General features: G+C 36.4%; 1 protein-coding gene across 1 annotated transcript; it reads right to left on the bottom strand.

The window, feature by feature from the left end:
* Positions 1 to 1,090: 1,090 nt before the first annotated feature.
* On the bottom strand, positions 1,091 to 15,719 carry LOC145593784 (protein ABCI7, chloroplastic-like). Its single transcript, XM_081650142.1, has 3 exons — positions 14,699 to 15,719; positions 3,221 to 3,480; positions 1,091 to 1,626 (listed from the first exon to the last, which is right to left on the bottom strand). The coding sequence occupies exons 1-3, from the start codon at positions 15,617 to 15,619 to the stop codon at positions 1,308 to 1,310; spliced, it is 1,500 nt and encodes a 499-aa protein (XP_081506268.1). The 5' UTR covers positions 15,620 to 15,719; the 3' UTR covers positions 1,091 to 1,307.
* Positions 15,720 to 22,910: the final 7,191 nt, after the last annotated feature.

The raw sequence follows: 22,910 nt of genomic DNA, 5'->3' as shown, positions 1-22,910 counted from the left end.
GGTGAAGAACAAGCTGGTGAAGGCAGAAGCTCTGGAAAAGGTGAGGTTCAAGCTAGTGAAGGCAGAAGCTCCGAAAATGGTCAGAAACAAGCTAGTGAAGGCATTAAGATCTTTGGTGCGCTTGTATTGCCAAAATGGTAAGGGGGCTTCCTTTACAAAGCCCTCCAGTCGGCCAAGCATTAGGATTCATCGTGGAATGGCAGGATCATCGTGGAATGGCAGGAGACTTAGGAACTTTAATTAAGCAGACAATACTATAGTTTCATTTCTAAAATGTTTGTGCGTTTGATCTATTAAGCAGACAATACCATTCAGTCTCTGGAGTACTTAGATTGCCTTCTATACAGTTATGTTTTTTTTTTTTCCTTTTCTTGATGGCACAGATGGGGTGGCTTGGAGTAGGCACCTAGCAATATCGTAAAGTTCTATGTTAGGGATATCTATTATATGTGTTGTCTTTGTTTATGGATCTCAGGACGTTAAGTCCAGAACCCAAGTTTCAAAATGGGTAGACAGGTAATGACAAGCAGGGAGGTTCTACTACTATCCAAGGGTGGGATGGCTGCATATGCCGGAAGATGTCCAATTAGCTTGTTGATGTCCTATAAGGGGGTGTTGATTCACACAGTGGAATGGGAGGGAAGAAGACACCATTCACATTCGAATCCTATTAACTTCCCTACCAAGCTATCTGACCATGCCCCTATTACATTCTGAATTGGTGGATGGACATAATCTATTTAAGGAGATTCTTTCTTAGGTTTGGAATGGGAGGTACGGTGGAACAGTAATGTCTATGCAGATGGATAGGTGAAGCCAAATCAGGAATGTTCATATGGTGCACGGATTTTGCTCTTCACAGGCAGTCTACTGTCATGCCCTCAGTAGAAATTATTGAGCACCTAGGTTACAGGCCGGAAAGTTTCTGGTCTGTGACTCTGTGAGTTACCCAGGTTCATACTCTAGCAATTAATGCTACAGGGTACAGATACCCTTGTTCTGTTTCTCACATCAATTATCAAAATTTTCATCGTTTCTGTGATTGCCAAATTAAATCACATACTTCGTATATTTTTTTAAATAGGCAATATAATACAACAGCACATTTTGCACATATGTGAAACTTACAAAAGTGTACAACATATGGAGAAACTATACTTTCATCACATGAAGCAATTGGTATTTAGTTATTTACCTATCCTTTCAAAAAAAAAAAAAAATAAAGAGGGAACTGAATTCAGGAATACATACACTGTCAAAATTAGAATGACGCAGACAACTTTTTTTTGCATCTGTTTATGGATTCATCAAGCAATAGATTTTACAGTGGGAACAAGTAACTCGGCAATGTGACTCTTCGCCTTTTCCCTCACATAAGCAATAGGAATGCGATCAATTACCTCAGCCCCAAAAGAGTAAATAAGCGCCTTTCTAGCAGTCTCCAAGTCAATGCCCCGAGCCTGGAAATAAAAGAGCTGATCCTCTTCTAGGTCACTTATAGCAGCACCATGAGAGCACTTGACATCATCTGCAATTATCTGGAGATTGGGTTTCACATTTACTGTTGCCTGAGGAACAAGGAGTAAACTCCTTGTCAGCTGGCCAGCATCTGTTTGCTGAGCATATCTGCGGGGAAAAAAAGAGTTGTAAGCAAAAGAAGCAAGTATAAGCTGTACAGACTACTGCTCAGAGATAAACTAAGACACATAACTGCAAGTAATTGATGAAAAGAGTAGCATGACTAGCATCTCAAGGGCTTGAAAGGCAACAAGAGATATTATACATTGAAGCTGTAAGAAATCATCTATAATTTGGGCATTAGTTGGTGGATATATACACTGGTGCATGGAAAGATGATAATAAAGAAAAAGAAGAAAAAAAAAAGAATAGGATAAATGATAGAGCAAGGAAAAACGGGTTGGCTTAGCTCTTCAAAAGTCACTCTTTTTAAAGGATTAAAATCTGACTAAGATTTAATTTCCCTCAGTTTAAATCTGACTAATGCATTAGCTTGTACTCCACAAATTCATCACACAACAATTTAAGCATATACGAAACACTAGAAGTTTGATAAGTTGGACATTATTCATCTACACTCAACACAAGAAATGCAAAGGAAATGCAATACTCAGCAAGAATGGACTATCAAAGTTAATCTCCGAGAATATACATAATTCTACTTGAACAGCCATGGTCAATATTAACTATCTTCATTAGACTCACAAGTCATTCGTTGATGATCTAACATTTGGAGGGCGGGGGGAGGAGGGTACTGTTCCGGCAGTTCCTTTAGACTTTCAGGGCAGAGGGTGGACCGGACCACTGGACCCTCTAAATCCCATGATGGCACATTCCAAGTTTCTAAGGACATGCTTTTCAGAATAAACAGCAATAGAATCAAAGAAGGAATCCAATGACTTAGAACTAATAGAAAGCTCATACTGTCAAGTAGAGACCAATAGCAAAAACAGATTGACAAGACTTCTTCATGGGCGGTTCAAGACACTACAAGCTTCTGTGAAGGTGCAATATACCTCAAAAAAAGAGATTTGACATACAAGTCACATTAAATAAGGAAAAAAAAAAAAAAAAAAAAAAGGAGTTCTTAAATAGCAATTCTTTTAGAGATTTATACAAAGTCTAAGGATATGAAAGTTTTTCTTCTCTTTTGACAGGAGGGATTACAATTAACAATTACAACAGTAAACTTTTTACAGGAATTGTTGCAAAAGGATAAAAGTTGATTATTTATGATCCATGGGAGCTCGACAATTAGCTTAGCTTCACATTTTAATTCAAAATTATCTTACCAATGATAGTACACAACCATTACTATATTTTTGTCGCATCTTGTTTAGTAGCACAGGAACATTATATGAGAGTAGAAATTCTGAAAAAGTGAAGCTAACTCAACGCATTGCTGGCCAATATGTTTGCAATATTTACTTTGCTATTTCTTAAATATAGGAAAAGGTTTTGCATTCAGGTAAAGTATGATATACATGCTATGCATATTAAAGAAGTGTAAATCATGGATGACCAGCATCAAGGATATGAAACTGAGTATGCCAAGAAACATGGACTATATCTAACCCATCATCTGAAAATTGGATTTGGTTTCTATGACAAACATGAAGGTGTGAGAGATTGACAAAAGAAAAAGAAACAAGATATGATGGCTAGAATTCCTACGCATGCCAGAGAAGAATAGCAAACTTACCTATTAACTCTTACATTCCCATCAAATACAGCTTGTCCCCGTGGATGAGCCACGATGCACTTGTGAAGTTGGTTGGTGTAACCGCGTGGATGGTCCAAAATCAGACTGCTGTGCAAATCCTGCGTCTGATCATTGATAGATAGATGCAGTGTTGACAATTCTGTAACTGTATCCGGGCCAACTTGCTGAACATGAAGATTGTGTCGGCTCAGTTTTCCACCAGAGCTGAATTCTACAAGCTTATAGGTGCTAGCTGATTCCTGTAGAGGCAAGTACCAAATTTAACTTAAAGAACCCAACATTCAATCCTTCTTCCAAAACAAATGTTTTTAAAATATAATGCGTAGGAAAAAACTATACTCCATAACAGCTGGTGCAGAGTATTCACACATCTTATTTACCCATTTCTCACCCCCTCTCACCTCAGTTCTCAATTACAACTCACAACCCACTTCTTTCTCCCTCCTCACATTTCACCATGGAAGCCACCATAACCATGACACACCACCATCAAAAACACCTTAATTTCTCCTCATCACCGCCACGGGGCCACTACTCCTCCCTCCTCCCCTCAAGACCAGTCTTACAATCCTCATAAGCAGATTTCAGCCATCTTATGCATTTGACTCTTCTAATCAACATTCAGCCCCTATTTCACAATAAATTTTGTAAGCTTATAGGTGCTATCTAATTCCTGTGGAGGTAGGAATCAAATTCCTCAGAATCAACAGGGTAGCCCCTATAACTACCTGATGCTCATAGGATCTTCCCCAAGAGAGAGACACAGAGGCTTTAGCCAAGGAGAAAAAAGGAAGATAATGAATCCCCGCAAAACACCTCAATCTTCATAGAACAGCCAATGAATCTTTCATTCTTTCTTGCTTTATCACCTTCCAATCCTTATAGGGAGAATTCAGCCATCTTAAGCATACAAATCTCCTTATAAACAGTCTACCCTAAGTATTCAAAACAAAAATTGCTCTTTGGTGAAAAAATTATTCTAATTCCATTACTATTACACCACTATAATGAGAACTATTTACAGCAAAAACTTGTATCCCAGAATGAGGTTATATTATGATTTATTAATCCTACATGTGATGAAGAGATAGCTTGAACCCAGAAATTATAAATGATTCTACGTGACCTGCCAGTGTAAATATCAACTGTCTTTCTTTGACTCACAAGTTTTAATTATAAATGCTCTAAACTCTGAAATAAGTGTGATGGATTATCCTATGACCCGACCCCATACAAGTGTATACCCGGAGATCCAAGGGTAGCAAGACAAGAGTCAATGGTCAAGAGATCAACACCAAGAACAACGGCCAAGAAGTCAGCAGCAACAACAACAACAAAGAACAAGAGGACAAAACCCATTAAGAAGTAACTAAGGAAAACAAGCAACAAAACTTCCACTATGTCTAATACGGTTTTGCCATTTTAGTTAATATTCACATGTATCAACCTAAGACTAATTCTATGAGTATGATAGTAAACTTAATACTACATCCGGTCCAAATTACTCGCAACTTTGGGGTATTATTTGTGAGATATAAAACATTTCAAAATTGCGAGTAATTTGGACCGGAGGTAGTAGTATGTATCCAGAAATTGAGTAATCTCAAGCTGCTTGGTGAGATTAATAGTCTCTAAGCTGCTTGGTAAGATTAATAGCCTCAAGCTATTGTTATCTTAGTTCGTAATCAATTAAACACTCAAGCCTTCCTTCTAGTAATTCGAATTATAACTTGCATAATTAGTAGTAGTCTATAAAAAATTGGTATCAGAGCGGCAGGCAGCCACCGTCCGTACACCATGGATCCTAGTACACCTCGGGAGTCCATTTGGGTGGGTACAACCATCCAATATGCCTTTAAACGGTCAATTTACCCATTCGCAACTTGTACCAATTTTATAAACTCAAGCCCTCCATGGACACTTGTAACAACATATAATGGTCATATATGCTTCTAAATGGCGTTATATGACCTCCAAAATTACTCAAAAAGCGTGAATAATAGCATTCAATTTGGGAATTTTTTGACTTTTTTTGGCTCGGAAATAAAAATTACTAAGATGTTTACCGTGGTCCCTAATATCCTCCGGGAGTCCAATTTAGTGGGTGGAACCATCCAATTTGCCTTTAAGCATCCAATTTACCTGTTTCAACTTCTACCGATTCCATTAACTAAGACTACCACGGATGTTTATAACAACATATAATGATCATATATGGTTCCAAACGACATTAGATGACCCCGAGATGCATTCCATAGCATCTCCAAACTTTTCGTCATCGGCCTCGAAACCTCCCAAATTCTTCAAAAAAACGTGGATTGCCTTTAATTTTGGAAATTTTTTTACTTTTTTTTGCAAGAAAATAAAAATTGACGAGATGTTTTCCATGGATCCAAATACCCTACGGGAGTCCAATTGGGTGAGTGAAACCATCCAATTTGCCTTTAAGCATCCAATTTACTTGTTTACAACTTCTGCCGATTTCATCAACTAAGCCTACCACGGACGTTTATGACAACATATAATGATCATATATGGTTCTAAACGACATTATATGACCCCGAGATGCATGCCCTAGTATTTCAAGACTTTTCGACACCGGCCCTAAATCCTCGAAAATTTCTCAAAAAGTGTGGATAATAACCTTCAATTTTGGAAATTTTTTTACTTTTTTTCGCCCGGAAATAAAAATTACTGAGATGTTTACCATGGTCCCTAATTTCCCCCGGGAGTCTAATTAGGTGGGTGGAACCATCCAATTTGCCTTAAAGTATCCAATCTACTTGTTTACAACTTCTACCAATTTCATTAACTAAGCCTACCACGGACGTTTATGACAACATATAATGATCATATTTTGTACCAAACGGCATTATATGACCCCAAGATGCATCCCCTAGTATCTCAAGACTTTTCGACAACGGCCCGAAACCTCCAAAATTTCTCAAAAAACGTGGATAATAGCCTTCAATTTTGGAAATTTTTTTACTGTTTTTTTCCTGAAAATAAAAATTTTCGAGATGTTTTCAATGGTCCCTAATACCCTACGGGAGTCCAATTGGGTGGGTGAAACCATCCAATTTGTCTTTTAGCATCCATTTACATGTTTACAATTTCTACCAATTTCATTAACTAAGCCTACCACGAACGTTTATGACAACATACAATGATCATATATGGTTCAAAATGACATTATATGACCCCGAGATGCATGCCCTAGTATCTCAAGACTTTTCGACATTGGCCTCGAAACCTCCTAAATTCCTCAAAAAACGTGGATAATAGCCTTCAATTTTTGAAATTTTTTTACTGTTTTTTTCCCGAAAGTAAAAATTGCCGAGATGTTTTCCATGGTCCCTAATACCCTACGGGAGTCCAATTATTGGGTGGAACCATCCAATTTGCCTTTAAAAGCATCCAATTTGCCTATTTACAACTTCAACCAATTTCATTAACTAAGCATACCACGGACGTTTATGACAACATATAATGATCATATATGGTTCCAAACGACATTATATGGCCCCGAGATGCATCCCCTAGTATCTCAAGAGTTTTCGATACCGGCCCAAAAATTCCTCAAAAATTGTGGATAATAGCCTTCAATTTTGGAATTTTTAAACTTTTTTTTGCCTGAAAATAAAAATTGTTGAGATATTTTCCGTGGTCTTTAATAACCTACGGGAGTCTAATTGGGTAGGTGGAACCATCCAATTTACCTGATTACAACTTCTACCGATTTCTTTAACCAAGCCTACGACGGACGTTTATGACAACAGATAATGATCATATATGGTTCCAAACGGCATTATATGAACCCGAGATGCATGCCCTAGTATCTCAAGACTTTTCGACATCGGCCTCGAAACCTCCAAAATTCCTCAAAAAACGTGGACAATAGCTTTCAATTTTGGAAATTTTTTTACTTTTCTTTGCCCGAATATAAAAATTGCCGAGATGTTTTCCATGGTCCCTAGTACCCTACGGGAGTCTAATTGAGTGGGTGGAAGCCGTGGAACCATCCAACTTGCCTTTAAGCATCCAATTTATCTGTTTTCGTACACGTCTCTTATATTGGCTGCTATAAGCTTTCACGGAGCCTTTATGTAGCCCGAACAATGGTCACATATGGGTCGAAACAATATTGTATTACCCGGGATGCATCCCATAGTGTTCCGTGAAATTCCGACATCGGGCCTCGACACCTCCTAAATTGATCTGATTTCGTGTATTTTAGTCTTCATATTTGGCTTCCGTATGTTATTTTTTCACCCGGCGAGATTGTGCATCCAAGTACTTCCATGGGTTCCCAAATGGCCTTGGGAGTCATAAATAGTGTGCGAAACAATCTCATCCATCCTTAATCATCAAGTCTTAAGGGAAAATCGACATACCCTCTTATGACAAAATATCTCCAAGTATGTCTTATCCTTGGGTGCACATGTCTTGTGCACATGCCACACACGCCCTTGCACCATCCAATATCCCAACACTTAGGCATTGTGACTTATCTTTATCTCGTACTTAGCAATTTTTAGCATATAAGATGCAACGCTAACCTCGTTTTCCAAAATATAGGTGTTTGTTTGGGAATAGGGTGTGGGGAGGGATGAATCGAAGTGACATATGGCTGAATCTCAGTGGATCGTGGTAGCAATGCTACTCTGCCACTTACAATACCCCCTTGCATATTTAAGACTCAGTTTATTTATATATATATATGGGCAAATCGAGGCAGGAGACATTGAAGAAATTAATCGAGGAGGCCGTTCAAAAACTTGAAAGGAGGTTAGATCGATTTTGTGCTCAACAAGAAGCCGAAAGAATACTAGAGCAAGCTGAACAATTGCAATTTCAGTAGGAACTTCGAGATTTGATTGCAGGCAACCCAAGTTTCCTAGACCTCCTCCGCTTTTTGAGGAACTTCAAGATTTGATTTCAAGAAACCGTAATGATCGGAGATGGAACCAGGAAGATCAGTGGAACGATGAGAATCGTGAAGATCAAGGCGAAGGTGGGAGGTGGAAGCACTGCAAGCTCGAAATGCCGGCGTTTAAAGGAGCGGACCCCGATAATTGGATTATAAGGACAGAAATGTTCTCTAAATTCTACAAATTATTGGAGAAGGGGAAGCTAGAAGCAGTCGTAGTCGCCATGAACAGCGCGACATTGAAGTGCTACCAATGGGACAACAAGAGGCGACCGTTGCTGGGTTAGCTGGACCTCAGGAGAAAGGTACTTAACGAATTTCGACCAGCTAACGCTAAAACCTTCCACGAACAATGGCCACCGTTCAAACCACCACCGTAGTGGACTATCGCCCCGTTGGAAGATGTCTAACAGAATTTGATGTTAGGTCAAAATATATATGGTTTGAGGGAGGATATTAGGTCAGAGGTCCGATTATTATGCCCGGCTTCACTAGAGCAAGCTATGGATTAGGCCGGGCGGGTTGTCGAGTCAGCCAATTAAGGAAAGTGGGCAGCGGGTTTTGGAGAAGTGGGGTTGGATCCGGTTCTGTAGCAACAAGGGAATAGGTGGTGGGCTGATCCACACTACAGGCCAACTAAAGGTTGGCCAAAGCCCCGGTAATGTGGGCCGACCCACTACTAGTTCCACCAGCTAACCCACCGGAGGAACGAGAAGACTCATTATGTCCGAGTACCAAGATCGACGCGCGAAGGACCTGTTCTTCCAATGCAGCGAGAGGTGGGGTGTCGGCCAATGGTGAAAACGCAAGGAGTTAGGCGAAGGTGGCGAAGGAGAAATCGAGCAAGAACCAAGAAGAGGCTACCATCAAGGTTTCCTTTTGTTCCGTGGTAGGGCTTTCCAACCCAAAAACTATGAAATTAAGGGGACGAGTCAGTGGAAGGAAGATGATGGTAATGGTGGATCCCGACACGACCCACAATTTTATTTCTTCCACGTTAGTTGAGGAGTTAGGGTTAGCGGTGGTCGGAAATGGAGAGTTTAGGGTGGCATTAGGGAACGGTGATACCGTTAAGGGTAGGGGTGTGTGCGATGGTGTGAAAGTGGAGTTAGACGGCGAACTAACGGTGGTGGAGAGTTTTCTTCCATTACATTTAGGGGGGCGTCGATCTGATTTTGGGAGTTTAGTGGCTTGAAAAATTGGGCACCGTGGCCACGAACCGGAAACCTCACGTCATGAAGTTCACACTCGCCGACCTTGGAAAAAACCCAAATATCCTTGAAGGCCATGGTATGTAGCTTGTGGAAGGAGAAGCAAGGGATTTAGGTTGAGATTAATAGGCTGGATAAGAAGAAAGGAAAAGATGGGCCAGAAAATGTGGAGGCCCAAATTCCAACATTTCTAAGTGGGCTGATAGAGCAATATAAAAATAGTGTTCAATATGCCCACTGAATTGCCACCTTGTAGGGGACGAGAACACTCCATAGTACTCAAAGATGGCAGCAACCCCGTGGGTGTCCGACCATACCCCAAATTCAAATAGACGGGAAGATGATCGGAGAAATGTTGGAGGCCGATATCATACAACCCTCTATTAGTCCCTTCTCTAGTCCGGTCCTTTTGGTGAAGAAGGACAGTAGGGGTGAGCACGGATCGGATATCCGATCCGAAAGCAGATTTCGAATCGGATATCCATATCCAAAAATCCAAATATTTGATATCCGATCCGAAAATTTCGAATATTCGATTTTCGGATATCCAAAAATTACCCTTTTTATAATATAGTTAAATTCGTAATTACCAACTATAATTATGCATATTTTTTAATCTATTAATTCCACAAATTACAAAATGTGATAATCCCAAAATTTTAGAATCAAAAATCAAAGTATAACGCATAAAAAAACCCAAATGACAAACCAAATACGAAGTGTTAATTTTGCATAAAGAACCCAAAATAATGTAAGGCTTATATATAGAACAAATAATCATTTAAAACCATTTTCAATTACAAAAAATTAGCAAATAATGTAGATGTGTCCATTATCCATTGATGCGAAGCTTGAGACTTTGAGTGAGAACGGTCGATAAGTTGCTGCTGAGAACGAACGGTGAGGTGTTGGTTGTAAGATGAAGCCGCAGAGGTTGTGAGAACTAATCTGCACATTAATCTCTTTTGATTTGGTATGAACTTATGAAGAGGCTTCTATGAAAACAGGAGAGAGAAAGTAGCGAAGAAGGAAGTTTAAGAATGAGGGAAGAAAAGGGCGGAGGTGCCGAGGTGAAGGAGAGAGAAAGAGGAGAAAGTGAGGCGGGTGGGGGGGTCTGACTGTATGAGGGATTTATATTGGGGTCTCAAATTTTAGGGTTTGATATGTTTTATAACATGTAAAAAAAGATACAGTATAATCTCCAATCCGATATCCGATATCCGACTTTTTCTCGGATATCCGAAATCTGAAATTTGAAAATCCGATATCCGATCCGATACCCGGTTTTTTCGGATCGGATATACATAATTTTTGGATCGGATCAATGGATTTTTGGATTTTCGGATTTTCAGATAATTAAGGACGGTTCTTGGCAATTTTGCATTGACTATTGGGCTTTAAACAAAGAAACTATTCCGGATAAATATCTGATACCGGTTTTCAATGAGCAACTAGACGAGTTGCATGGAGCTCAGGTTTTCTCAAAACTCGACCTCAAGGCCGAATGCAACCAAATCCGGGTCAAGGCTGAAAACACTCACAAACCGCGTTTCGCACCCATGAGGGTCACTACGAGTTTCTAGTGATGCCATTCGGGTTAACAAACGCACTGGCTACATTCCAATCGTTGATGAACGACATATTTAGGCCATTTTTAAGCGGTTTGTGTTGGTTTTCTTTGATGACATCCTTGTTTAACATCCTTGTTTATAGCAAGGATGAACAAGAACACTTGCTACATCTACAACTTGGAGTGCTTACAACTTTATGCCAACATGAAGAAATGTGAGTTTGGCAGTAACGAAATTGCATATTTGGGCCATGTCATCTCCCATCATGGAGTAGCCATGGATCAAGAGAAAGTGAGGGCCATTCTTGAGTTAGCCATCCCACGAAATCTAAGAGAGCTTAGAAGATTTCTTAGGCTCACGGGCTATTACCGAAAATTTGTGTCCAAGTATGCCCATATTGCAGGCCCATTAACGGCCAGTTGAAGAAAGATTGTTTTGGGTGGACCGATGAAACAACGAAGGTCGTTCAAAGGCTCAAGGAGGCTATGACCACCGCCCGGTCTTAGCCATACCGAATTTCCACAAGGAGTTCGTGGTTGAAATCAACGCTTCGGGCTACGGGTTGGGGCCATGTTGATGCAAGAAGGTCGGCCCATAGCTTTTTATAGTAAGCTCTTGGGAGTTAGAGCACGGGAAAAATCAATATACGAGAAAGAGTTAATGGCTATGTACTTAGTCGTAGTTTGATGGAAGCACTAACTTCTCGTACGACACTTCGTGATCGGACCAGCAAAGCCTACGGTACATTACTCGGCAAAATGAAGTGGGTGAAGACTATCAAAAGTGGGTAAGGAAATTAATTGTTGAAGTCCAATACAAGCCTGGCCCATCCAACAAGATGGTTGATGCCTTGTCTAGCAAAATTAGGCCTACAACTCAATGCCTTAATGTGCTTCAGCAAGCAGGTCAGTTGGCAGAAATTAGAAGAAGAGATTAAATTGGACCCTTAGTTGGGCCAAATCAGATTAGGCCTAATTGAGAGGGAAGAATAATTGAAGGGGTTTGCTTTGGAAGGAGAAAGAGTGTTTTACAAGGGTCGAATTGCGATCCCAGGAACTCCCATATCATCCCAACTCTTCTCTTCGAACATCACGACTTCCCCACCGGAGGACACGACGGCGAAGTAAAAACCTATCTCGGATTGGCGGCGGATTGGTTTTGGCCGGGCATGAGAAAATAGATCGGCGAATATGTACGCAAATGCGCGGTGTCCCAGCAAAGTCCGATGGAATTGTTACAACCACTCCCAATTCCGGAAGCGATTTGGAAGGATATTTCGATGGATTTCATCGAAGGATTGCCACTATCGAAAGGTGTAGACTCGGTGTTGGTGGTGATGGACAGATTGTCCAAATAAGCGCATTTCGTGGGGCTTAAACACCATTATAATGCACTTAAGGTGGCAGACTGTTTTGTGCGCGAGGTGGTGAAACTCCACGGATTTTCGGTCAACATAGTATCGCATCGAGATCGAGTTTTTATGAGTCTATTTTGGAAGGAACTATTTCGCCTTCTAAGGTACACGGTTGATGCGAAGTACTTCACATCACCCCCAAACCGACGGTCAAACTGAGATTGTCAACAAAAGCCTCGAGGATTATTTGCGGTGTTTCACATCCATTCAGCCCAAGTGGGCCAAGTGGTTGCCATGGGCCGAATACTCCTACAACATATCTCCTCACACAAGGTGGCTGCAAGAGCGAGATTAGGTTCTGGACGAACTTAGGGCCAACCTCAGCAAGTCATGAAGAAGAATGCAGACCGAAGGCGATGAGACAAACAATTCGAAATTGGGGAAGCGGTTTATTTGAAATTACAACCTTATTGGCAACGCTCCCTAGCCAAGAGGCCTTATGAGAAGCTAGCAGCCAGGTACTATGGCCCTTTCACCATTCTCGAGAAAATTGGGAAGGTTGCATACAAGTTAGAATAGCCTTCATCAAGTAGAATCCATCCGGTGTTCCACATTTCTTAACTAAAAAGGGCACTATGGGAAGTATGGGTCAATCCTTCAATCCCGGAGCAATTAACAGCAGACATGGAATTGGTGGTGGAACCCGTGGAATTATTGGAAGTCCTGTATAGGAAGATTGGGGGAAAGCCACACTTAGAAGTGTTGAGGGTTACCACGATTTGAGGCGACTTGGGAGGAGGGGGCAGCCATTGCAAAGAGATTTCCAGCTTTCCTCCTTGAAGACAAGGTGAATCTCGAGCCGGCGGGTAATGTTATGGATCATCCTATGACCCGACCCCATACAAGTGTATACCCGAAGATCCAAAGGTAGCAAGACAAGAGTCAATGGTCAAGAGGTCAACACCAACAACAAGGGCCAAGAAGTCAGCAGCAACAACAACAAAGAACAAGAGGACAAAACCCATTAAGTAACTAAGGAAAACAAGCAACAAAACTTCCATTATGTCTAATATGGTTTTGCCATTTTAGTTAATATTCACATGTATCAACCTAAGACTAATTCTATAAGTATGATAGTAAACTTAGTAGTATGTATCCAAAGTTTGAGTGACTTTCATGGAGAGTAGTAGCCTCAAGCTACTTGGTGAGATTAATATGATCAAGCTATTGTCATCTTAGTTCGTAATCAATCAAACACTCAAGCCTTCCTTCTAGTAAATCTAAAATTCGTATTATAACTTGCATAATTAGTAGTAGTCCATTACAATAGGCTGGGCACAAAAATTAACGCAGCATCTTTAGACAAGAATACTACCCAACGCTTGCTTCTTTATACAAGAATACTACCAAAGAGGATTCTTTGCTGCAGCACGTTTTATTCTATATTTTATCTTTTACTATCAAAACACTTAGTCATAATCAAAGAAAACAGCCTTTATAAACAAATTCAATCTTTATAGGAGAGCAATTGGATCTTTCTTGCAATCTAACATAATTTTTTCACAAAAAAGTTTCAACTCACCTGGTTCACAATTTCATAGACAAGCAGCCTCCTCCTACATCTCCCTTACAAATGTCCCTATTCATTCGACAACTTCCTTACTATTGCAACATCATACAGAAATAACACAGAAACATTATCAATGACTACTAAGGAATCTTTGCCACAATATTTTCATTCTAGAATGAGACTCTCAACCCTCAGTTCCTCACAATACTTCCAAGTTGAACAATGCAGTATTGTTGTATCTTAGACAGTGCCCAAAAACATGATTCAAAAGAACATACAAATTCATTCCAAAATTCAGTCAAAACTGATGCAACTATTCATGTACTTAATCAGTTCTCAGTCTTCTCACTTCTCAGGAAGTGCTAATCTGTATATCTGTATCCGCCAGTTCATGTAGAGTTTCCTATAACTCCATTATTTCATATATCAGTAGAACCTACATATTCTTCTCAGTATTCAATTGTTAGTTTTGGTTTTACCTAACAGTGACAATAAAGGTGCAATATCTATTTCAGAACCAGTTTAATTAAGGCTATCATACCACCAATACAGTAAACAGTATCACACTGAGTGCACTTTAATTACTAAATGCTAGTGCACTAACAAAAGTAGAAGTAAAGACATTTACAGAATAATGCACTTAATCCAAAATGCTAATGCACTAACAAGAACAGAAGCAAAGGCAATTACATAGCATTATAGCAATGCACTTAATTCCGAAATGGTACTGTTATAAGTAAAGGAAATCACATAATATAACTGTTGCCCATATTAACACTCAAATCAACAACAAAACATAATAAAAGCAGAACCAAATATACCTGCCTAATGGAAGTCCACTTAATATGGGCAGCTCCCAAAGATTGTGTTTGTACATAAGAATGGCTAAATGTTGCTCCTTCACCAATGATCACCTCAAGAACAGAATTAGTCCAATAACACTTATTACCATTTCCACCCACAAACTCCTCAACTATACCCACCTCTCCTCCCTTCTCTACCAACACCAATACCCTCGGGTTCGAAACTGGCAATGTATTCGACCCGACATCACTCCCTTTAACGGAGCAATACCTCAAATTCAAAGGGGCATCAACTCGGCACCCTTCAGGCACATAAACAACAATCAAATCAGGAGCTCCAACCCCATTTAAAGACCAAAACAAATCCCCTTCAACATTTGACACAAATTCAGACACCCTTTTCAGAATTCCTTCAGAAGATAGCTTTGACAAGCTACCCACATACACACCCTCGGGTAAACCCGATAACCCGGAAAGAGTTTCCACTAAATATCCATCAATTATTGTGAGATTGGGCAAATGGGTATCCTCAGAAACACTGGAAATGTCAGAATCTTGAGGTGGGTTAGTAATAGGTTGAATTTCAGAGGATTTAATGAAGGAAGTATCAGTAAATCGATAGGGTTCATCTTTTCGAGTAGGCCATGAGAGAGAAAGAAGGGACTCAGAAGAAGAATCCCTTAGTTTCTGCAATGGTAAAGGTGCTGAAGAAGAAGAGGAGGAGAGAGAATCTTCAAAGGTTTCTGCAATTTGGAGGACAAAAGGGTCAGAAAGAGCTGCAAATGGGGTTAGAATTGAAGGTGATTTTGATGAAATTGGGTGTTTTGATTTGCGATTGAATAGAATTCGAGAAGTTGAGGGGGTTTGATGATGAGAGAGAGAGGGAAACTGAGTGGATATGGTTTGAAGAAGATTGGGAGTCAAGGTAGAAGAAGACATTGGTTATGGTGGTGTAGCTCGTCCAGAAGCCAGCATCAGATTGAGGCCACGCACAGCAGCAAAGAGGGAAAGATTTCTTGTTCTTCTGGCTTCATTGGGAGCCCCAGTTCATCTTTACGATGAACAAAAAAAAACGTTTATCTAGTGGTAATTCCGTAAATAAATTAATATAAAATCTCAGTCATTATGGTGTTTCTGTAAATAAATCAATATTAGTAGGGTCCACATGAAAATGAACTTATATTTTCTCTTGTTTGTGGAGGCAAAGGTTCCGTTCACTTGACTTTACTTTTGATGAAATGAAATTATTTTTGTTGAATTAAAATTTAATTTATTGAATTAAAATTATTTTTATAGTTATTGAATTTTAAGTAAATTAAATTATTTTTACTTAATATTGTTTTTTTAAAGTGAAGTGAATTAAGTCTAACTCAATTCCACATGGAAATTTGTTAAATTCGAATGAAAGTAAATTTTCAAAATATCAAAACTCTTTCATGAAATTTGAAATTAAGTTAATTATCATACAAGTACCTAATTACCCAAAATAATATTTGTGTGTTAGTTTTTTTCTTTTTTTTTTTTTTTTTTTTTGGTGAGAAGTTTGTTAAAGTAGTTAAAAGTAGAGGTAGGTAAACGAGTCGCGTTTGACTACGCCAGAGTGTAGGATGCATTTTAAAGTTGAGTTATGTTAACTTATTCTTATTGTGTAAAACTATCCATCTAAGTTGAAATCTAAATCAGGTTTTTGCGGGTCAGATCAGCTTGGGTTGGTCGGGTTAGTTTTTCTCACTTCGAGTTAAAAGTGTCACATGACACTTTTTATTGCCCCTCATTTGGGCTTATACTTCCTCCGCTTATTTTTTAATTGCATCACTTTTCTAAAACGGAAGTTTCAAATAAGTTGTATCTCTTTCCTTTTTTGTTAAAAAGCAATACAATTAAAAAAATGGAGGAAGTATTACTAAATTTATTTTGGCTTTTTTCAAATAAAAATAGCTAATAAGTTTAAATGAGTTAAGATAAGTAGTATATAAGTCCGAATAAAATAAATTTAAATAAGTTTTAAGAAAAAAAAAAAGGTCCTTTGACAATTAATAGTTATATTGACAAACTAGAAATATGTTTAGATTATCTTTTGCCCCAAATTACATGTCCCATAACGTTTTGCACGAGATTTTAAGCAAGTGAAAAGGCTAAGACAGGGTCGGCTATAAGGGGGAGCAGCTTGAGCGACGGCTCAGCCCCCCCTGATGGCCCCCGCGTTGATAATTTAGGTTGGAGATTAGAACTCCATTGAAGCTATATACACAGATACACCGAGCTTCATCTTAGAAGGAAAGTACTTCGAAAGAGAGAGAGAAAGGAAAAAGAAAAGTATAATAAAAAAAAGGGATGCAGAAATTTAATATTGGGCCCACCATTTCACTAATAAATTACGGAGTACTAATTTATTTAATTTAATGTGGGCCCATAAAAACTGTGAGAAATTTTTACTCTATTATATCAGCATCAGATCATCAATAACTATATAGTGTAAGACACACCAGCAATGATACATGTCATCTCCTAGTGTGTCCTTTTTTTTTTGGTATAAAATTGTATTAAACAAACAAATCTTATACAAAAATAACTCCATAATCTTATACAATATAATTACTTAAAATCAATTTATGTAGTTTACAAAAATATTATTAACATACTTTTGATCATTTTCTACATCATTTTATATCTAACATATCTTTCTTAACCCTTTATTCATAACTATATAAATATATTTTTTTAGTTTTTTTTAACATGCTTTTGATCATTTTCTACGTCATTTTATATCTAACATATCTTTCTTAAAATTTGTTTTAGTTTTTTTTTTCTTTATAAAAAACTAATCATAATAATAGTTAATAATTATTGAAAATTACCGTGCATGTATGGCACGGGAACTAACCTAGTATTCATAACTTGACACTTCTTCAACAATTATATTATTTGTACTGTACTCTGTATTATATATTCGTATTTGTGAGATTTATTTACGGTTTCTCCCATCCTAATTTTTTTTTTTTTTTATTATTATACTCACAACAACGACAATAGGAAAAAAAAAATTTGTTAGCAAATTATGTATCATGTGCATCTTCGTTGTTTAATCGCTCAGGCCCCCCCAAAAAGTCTGAGATGGCACTGGGCTAAGAGAAAAATGAGTGCATCTAGGCGCATAGGACCTATGTATTTGGCATGCACGCAGGAGGACAATCTGGGGTTCGATGGTACATTTTTTTCTCTCTTAATGATATAGTGGTACATTTTTGTGTACTATTATGCATGTATAATGTACCATTAAAGTATAAGTTGTTTGAATAGTACTTTTTATGTACTATTATGCATGTAGTGGTACATTTTACCATCATATTTTCCACTCTCATGTTTTCATTATTTACAAAAACGTCATCCTATGTGCATGCTAAATACATAGGGTCTATGCACCAATATTTTTTCGAGAAAAATTAGATAGTTTGAATATGAAGCTCAATTAAAGAGGATAAAAGTAGAGAATTCTTAAAAGAAAATGATGAAATGAATTGGGACATCCCTTGTAGAAAAATTATACCAGTAAATTAGAACGGATGAGTAACATATTTTTTGGGCAAAGTAACATAATTAGAATAGAATAAATATTATTGCATTATTGACTTATTGTGCAATCTCTATGTCAAAAAGGATATATGTACATCCCTTTGAGGTTTATTAAATTAAACTACACAAATATTTCAAATACTTCGTAATATATATGAGTATTATTTGAAAAAATAAATGGTGACATGTATGTAGTTTTTAATGATTTTAATAAGTATCTCATATTAAAAAATAAGCTAATTAAGAGAGAATCAAACACTTTATAAGGTTAAGGGACTATTCCTTTTATTGCCATATGCATGATTTAAAGATGGTACCTCATTTTAACTTGTAAAGTGAGCTCTTTCTCTCTTGATTGTGATTGTGGCCCAAACTCGTATTTAACTTATAGATATTGTGAAGATGTTTGGATTATATTATAGCCTTATAGGTCTATGGCAAATTATTTTATGCTCCCAACATACCAAGGATGATGCTCCCTGTCGGGCTAGGCTATTCAAATCTTCTATGAGCCTACCTATCGAATTTTGACATTTTTTTTATATATTACTACGTAAATTAAAATCAAGGTACCAAATAGATGACACAATAACTATTATGACAATTCAATTTTAGGGTAATAGTCTAACGATTTCACAACCAAAGAAGAAATAATATTTTCATTTAGTATCGGTATCCATAACTTACATGTTCATGACAAGGATGCAACATAGTGTGATTATTAGTGTCCCAAAAATAAACCTACAATTTATCAAATTACATGAAAATATATTATTATCAACTTATACTACTATACTAGTATACTACTACTACTTCATAAGTTCATATTCATATAATCATATTACTCGTTACTCCCTATATCATATAGCATGTCCTACTTATAAATATGCGGCGAAAGGTAGTTTCACATATAAATATAGTCCAAATACCATGCATGCTAGTTTGATAATGGTTGCCAAAAGTTGTTCAAAAATTATCCATTAACACACAAAATTTGACCGAAATTTTGTGTTTCATGTTTGGATTAATCTATACAGTAGTATATTAATAACATATTAACATACTTCTAAGTTCTAATGATGTACTTCATATGATCAAAAATGGCTTCACATTTTTCATTTGTCCACATGCGACTACAATTTGACACTGTGGAGTGTGGACCTACAGATAAATAAATATGCATGATTTTCATGCACATTAATTAGTTTATTACTCATTAATTAATTATTAATCTGGCTAAATTTTCCATTATAAAGCAAATCCAAATCCAAATAATTCTACGTCAATTCCTTAAGCGCCCCCGGGACGTTAGATAAGAGAATTAAAGTGCAAATATTAGACTAAAATTAACATTAATTACACTGAACGACGCGTGATTTTGTCATGAATTCCTAACTTAATACCATTTCAACCAATATAATTTATCCTTAACTAACGCCCCGGGGCGCTCGTTAGCAAGATCGAATTATTAAATTGGTAGATTAGTGACATGATTCAATAGTCAACATTATTTTTTTGACAAACTAGCAATCATCCTAATTAAGACAATTAAAATTAAGACTGTGTTTTTATTTTGGTTTAACGTGAGAGATTAAATGAACTTGTGATAATACTTAGTAGTACACTAGTACTTGGCAATTCATAAGTTTTCTTTCTGTCTGCTATGATTAATAGGTCAGACTTAGCAAACGTATTTAATTACCTAATTAGAAATTTAAACTCTACTCAAAAATCAAAATCACCCAATTTACCTTTTTTATTTTTAATTTTATTTTTTATCAGTATTGTTAAATTATGAATATTTGAACCTATCCCAATAATCAGATCAACTAGAACAAATCTTACTCAAAGATGACCCAATCCAAAACATGAATATCCTATTACTAATTTACTACCTCTAAATTCATCATTAATAACAAGGTCGGTGTGTCTGATATGATATTACTAAAATTATTAGAAAAATACTCGCATGTATATGAATGAAGCATTGCTTTAATGGAGAATGTCATTTTTTTTAAAGGTAATTTAGAATGTCATCTTAATTACTTGTATTTTGTAAAAAAAACTTAGAAGTGACACTTATATTTATACCATATATTAAAAGGCGTTCTTAACAACATCGATATGCCACGTAATCTTCCCAACATCTCATGATGCCACATCATCACTCAAACAATGCCACATCACCCAAGCAACAACATTACCCCATATAAAAATGTAACGATATGGAAAATTGAACCCTCAACCTTTTATAACAAGAGTAACTATTTCATCATCTGAGCCAATTATCAAGTGTGTTATTAATATGTAAAAAAAAATATATAGGTGCAAACCACAAGGTTCTATTAAAAAAAATAATTAAAAATAAAAAAACTCAATTTTAGTTTGATAGTGATAATTACAATTTTAAAAAGTCATTAAAAACATTTATCGATTGCACGTCTACAACAGTAGCAACCCGGGACAACGCTCGGGCTACTCACTAGTTTGGAATTAAATCTTGTCTAAGCTACCTTGGATTTATCTTGGGGGGGGGGGGGGGGGGAAATAAGCATTGCTTTGTGGTCTTTTAGGGCATCTTTCTCAACAGAAACATTGTGTCTAATTAGATCAGATACTGCCAAAAATAATGGAATCAACATGAAATTAAAGTGGTTTAATCTCTTTCTTTTTGTCTTTCCACATCACGTTAGTAACTATTTAAGAACAGTTTCAGCCATAAAAAATGTTCATGTTCAGTGTAAAGGTTTTACGCTCTTCCAAGATAGTTCCTTAACATGTTTCTTTTTGGACGTTAATGGAGAGCCAAATGATAGCTTCATTCTGTTATGTCTTCTTCATCTCTTAAATAATTGCTAACTTTCAAATCAACATGTGTGAAATTATTAAAGTGGCAAACACAATGACCATAGTTGTTATTTATCTAATTATCTTACTAGTTATAATGCATGCTATCTCCGTCTCATTTTAGTTGATTGTTATTTTGTTACATTTATTATGATTTTTCTATTACGTCCTCAAGATATATCTTTGTTCATTTGATTATTAAATAATTCATTAGATTATATAGTATTCTGTAATGAAATTACTAAAACTTGATAATTATTATGAAATGTACACATCTATATATTATTATTTACTTCACACATTATTTGTTTCTTGAAGTTGATTTTTATAATTTTTTATAATAATATGTTTAATGTTCAAACGTATGTACAATACAAAGGGAATTGAATATTAATTACGACCATAAAAGTTATAAGGTTGTTTGCGAAGTTAGACATATAGATTATTAGATTAAAGTGGGATTGGAGGGAGTATGAAGACGTTTCTGGCATAATAATAATGTTGCTAGCTTAAGCCTACAACATAAAACTTGATACAAGTTTTGAGTATTATATGAAATTCATATTGCAAAATACAAGCATAATCAACTAAGAATCTATTAGATTAATTGATACTTTGTATTATTTTTCAAACTTTACTTCAATTCATTTTTGCTTCAAAGGGTATGTATATACTCATTGTTTTTACTTGTGTTTGTTGTAAATCTAAAATATTTATATAAAAAAGTAATACGGTGAATTATAAAATTAAGTGTTCCAGTTCTATCTTAAAATCATGACAAGTAAACAAGGTTTATTTATTATATATATATATATATATAAAAATATGTATATCATACATTATGAAACCAACTATTGTCTTTTACACAAGTATAAATTTATAAAAAGGAGAAAAAAAAAATGCACTAAACCGCCAAATAATCTTTCATGATCCGTTTAAAGCATCATTAACCCCTTTTGCAAGCACATAAAACTAGAAGTACATTAAAGTCCTTAAAGAGAACAATAACTATCCCCTTCAAACCAAATAAACTACCATCTTCAACAACCAACTTAAGACTAACGAATCAACAAATTAATATTATAATTACACTTTATAAATACACAAAGACAAAGTAGTAACTTATAATTATAACGCATAAAAGTTAATTAATTAAGTTTATGTTTAGCAAAAATAGTGGAAGTAAGAATGTTGATTAATAGGCTAAGTTGAGCTAATTAGACTTCCATGTCATCAAAGGAACAAAAGGGGCCGAAAGCATATTGATGAATAGCGACATGATAAGTATGGTGGTCCTTCAACTTTGTAGTTTTTCACTTATAACTATAAAGCCAACCTTTAATTCTTAATAACTTTTTTATTTAATTTCATTTTTTTTGCATAAATTTCATCATTTTCACACCTTGTCTTTAAAAATATACGTTATACTTAATTTTAGAACGTCCATTATAATTGCTTCCTATAATATACACACAATTTTATCATAGTTGATAAACCCTCTTTTACATTCTTTTCCTCTTTATGTTGTTCATTCTTCAAACACTCTTGGCATATTTGTCCCTCAAACCATGAACCAAGATGGAAAAGAGGAAAAAAAAAAGGAATTTTGAATGCTTTCCTAGTTATACATGTTGATCTATTCTTTGTGTATTTGATGATGATTAAAAAATTAAAATATTTTGTTAAGAAAAAAATAATAATATGGAACACGTTTTGCTGGTAGAGTGCTAAATGTTTAAAGTAAAATGTTAAAGGTTTAAGGTTTAGACGATAAAAAAGTATTTCAATTTACTGATTATGGTATGAGAAA

The sequence above is a fragment of the Chenopodium album genome, chromosome 2, assembly GCF_948465745.1.
Source record: "Chenopodium album chromosome 2, dcCheAlbu1.1, whole genome shotgun sequence".
Lineage (NCBI taxonomy): Eukaryota > Viridiplantae > Streptophyta > Magnoliopsida > Caryophyllales > Amaranthaceae > Chenopodium > Chenopodium album.
This window is presented reverse-complemented; position numbering and strand designations above follow the sequence as displayed.